Source organism: Elaeis guineensis, chromosome 6 (assembly GCF_000442705.2).
Source record: "Elaeis guineensis isolate ETL-2024a chromosome 6, EG11, whole genome shotgun sequence".
Classification (NCBI taxonomy): Eukaryota; Viridiplantae; Streptophyta; class Magnoliopsida; order Arecales; family Arecaceae; genus Elaeis; species Elaeis guineensis.
The window spans coordinates 56,113,854-56,117,016 of NC_025998.2; the positions used below are offsets into that span (position 1 = coordinate 56,113,854).

General features: G+C 43.4%; 1 protein-coding gene across 1 annotated transcript; it reads left to right on the forward strand.

The window, feature by feature from the left end:
* Positions 1-1,599: 1,599 nt before the first annotated feature.
* On the forward strand, positions 1,600-2,934 carry LOC105035598 (uncharacterized). Its single transcript, XM_073260142.1, has one exon. The coding sequence runs from the start codon at positions 1,906-1,908 to the stop codon at positions 2,437-2,439; it is 534 nt and encodes a 177-aa protein (XP_073116243.1). The 5' UTR covers positions 1,600-1,905; the 3' UTR covers positions 2,440-2,934.
* The last annotated feature ends 229 nt before the right edge of the window (positions 2,935-3,163 follow it).

Here is a 3,163-nt window from a genome sequence, read left to right on the forward strand (position 1 = left end):
TGGAGTAACGTTTTGCCTAAACCGTATCGCTGATGTCGTCTAATTATTACTTTGATTAGGTACAATAGACCACGCCAATTCTGACGGTGGATAACACGCTACAGTACCCTTGCATTTCACCAATTCGCGAAATCTACCGTGCATATGCTCCGTGATTGGCCAGGGTCCCTTGAACCTGATCCTTGCGATAATTTCTCGTTGATCTCAGCCTCACCGTTGGTACGGATCATAGAGCCTTGTACAAGGTCGCGGCGTCCGCACATGAAAAGAAAGCAGTCTTGCCTGTTGACGTGGTAGGCGTCCTCCACCGTTCAGCCATCATGTTGTGGGAGGTCCTATGACGCCAAAGGGATAGAGAGAACGTCGGAAAGAAGCGTCGCTTTATGCTTAATTACAACAAAACAGGTCTGCACAGTTGCTCGTCCGTCCATATCTTAAACCGTTAAACGGACGATTGGGATCATAGTCAAACACATCGTAGCATTTCCTAGCTAACATGAGCAAATAGTGATCTGGAATTTTTCTACTAAAAGCACGGATGCTTTAAATGAGTCAGAAAAAAATCTAATCATTTTTTTTAGTAGAAAAAATCTAACCTAATCAAACTTTGATACCGCACATCACATAACGTGAACAAGGCATAATTAATTCGTCTGTGTCGAGCTAATGTGCTTGTAGGGCATTGCTAGTTGTCGGGGTGCAACATGGATGATGAAAAATTTTTTATATATCATATTTAATATAAAAAAAAATATATCATTTCATTCGAAACATATGATCAATATTTTTTAATATATATTTAATATTTATAATTTTATTTTTTTATTTTAAATAATAAAAATATTTTTTATCTTCTGAAAAAATTATAACATCTTATAATCATAATACGATTTTATACTCAAATTATAATTTTTTATACGGAATAATATAATTTTTTATAAAATATTATAAAAAAATAATTTTATTATTATTTAAAAATTTTAATAATAAAAATATTTTTCATTCTTTATAATTTTTTTAAAAAAATTATTACATCCTATGCAGCAAGTCATTATTTAAACATAGGATATCGTAATATAGATATAAAATATTATAAATTTTTTTAAAAAATATTTTTATTTTTTAAAATTTTAAATAAAAAATAAAAATAAAATATTAAATATATATTTTAAATTAATAATTTATTAGATCAATCAGATGTTGTATTTTTTCTAAATGCAATGTGCTAAAACTTTCCCCATGATATAAGCTCTCTCGGCGAACAGCGTTGTCCCTCCCGCAAAAAAAACAGAAGCATGACACGTGTGGGCACCGCCGCACGGGTGCCACACGTGTATGCACTCACCGCTACGACCTAGCCTGTGGAGTCAGTCTGTCCCATCACGTCTAACGCGTCAGCAGTCGCCTCCAGCTCAGCCGTCCCCACCCTGCGGTCAACTCGTCTCTGATCGTCTTTTCTTATCCATTTCCACTACCGAGGAAAAACACGTGGTCTAGTGCAACACGTCCATGGTGCCGAGACGATAACGCTTATGTTACTCTCGCGGTATATTCTTATTAATCCGAGGCTTCGCGGTCTTCATATATGTATATAATGGAGTCCATTCGGATGAGAGACGGTTTTAAAGGGGCGAATAGGATTCTCCGGCGACGGAATCGATAACGCATTTCTCCGTTGGAACCGGGCCTTTATACCGGCTTTTAGCGCGTTTCGGGCTGCCGGCGGTCCACCTCTCTCCGATACCCCTGAGCCCTTTCGTCTCCGATCAGACGTGTCCCCGGTTTCTTCAAAACGAAATCACCAATCACCCTTGTTGTTGATTCCACTCGATCAAATCAAACGGCGACGGTTACCATATCCGACGATGAGGTCGAGCCATCGCCGGATTTGAGCCACCGCGAAGCATGGCGAGGAAGAAGGCCCGCACCGCCCCACCCCCGGCTTCGCTGGAGGGCGGGGCCGGGAGGGCGGTGGCGGCCGCTGCCCGTTGGCAGCCGGTGATCCTGAAGCAACCGTCGAAACCGTCGGCCCGGCTTGCGGAGGTTGCCGGGGGGACGGCGGCTGGTTGCGCGGCGGTGTGCTGCTGCTGCCCATGCGGGTTGGCGAACCTTCTGGTGCTTATGGTGGTGCGGCTGCCGGCGGTGCTCTGCCAGCGGGCGCTGAAGGCTAGGACGAAGCGGCGGGCCGTGATCAAGAAGCCGAAGGACGGGCGGTTCGGCTCCAAGCAGGACGGCAGCGGCGGCAGGGTCCGGGCGGGGAATGAGGAGGGCGTGGGTCTCCACGGGGCGGTGGCTGTGGCTGTGGCAGGGGAGGCATGGCCGGCGAAGCCGCCGCCAGCGGAGGCGACGGAGATGGAGAAGGAGATGTGGGCTAAGTTCTGCGCCGCGGGGTTTTGGAGGAGCCCGTCACAAAGAGAAGAGGAGGAGGAACGACCGTAACGGCATCGGCATCGGCATCGGCAGCGGTCTCGCTCACTCTGTCTACCTTTTGTCTCCTGATTCTCCGCCGTAAAAAGTTAAAAGGTGGTGTCATTTAATTTCTTTCTTTTATTCACTCTTTTCGTTTGTTCTTACCTCCCCCAGGACTTGATTTTTACTGTTCGGCTCGTGACCGCTGCATTCCACAGAAGGAGATGTGCTTCGAAGATCTTATATATAAAATTTTAATATAGTTGGGGAGACGAGGGACCATTGCTGAAATTTCTATCTTTATTATATATGTCTGTGTATATTTATATTTATATTTCAGTCTTATGTTGGATGATGGCTAGAGTAACAAGATTAAGTAATAGATTATGCTTAAATAATGATCCAGTCGGGATGATGAACAGTAGCATTTTTTTTTTTTCCCTTTGGTTTAGCGGGGAACGGAACGGAATGGGGTCGTTCTGTATGAACTATTTGGTGTCTGATCAGTCAAAAGTATATGAACAAAATTTACGGTAAGGTTTGCTTGAATAAACGTTGTCGAGATCTTTGATAAAGGCTGCAAGATTTTTTTACTTAATGGTTTGCTTTGATTTTTGAATTTCGTCTGACTGTGAATTTGAAATGGTGTCAGATCTGCACTCATTTTTTTCATGTTTGCAGTGCTTTCTAGGACTAGAGGTCACACTACTTTCCACACTACTTTCTTTTCTATGGTTCACCTTCACCACATGTA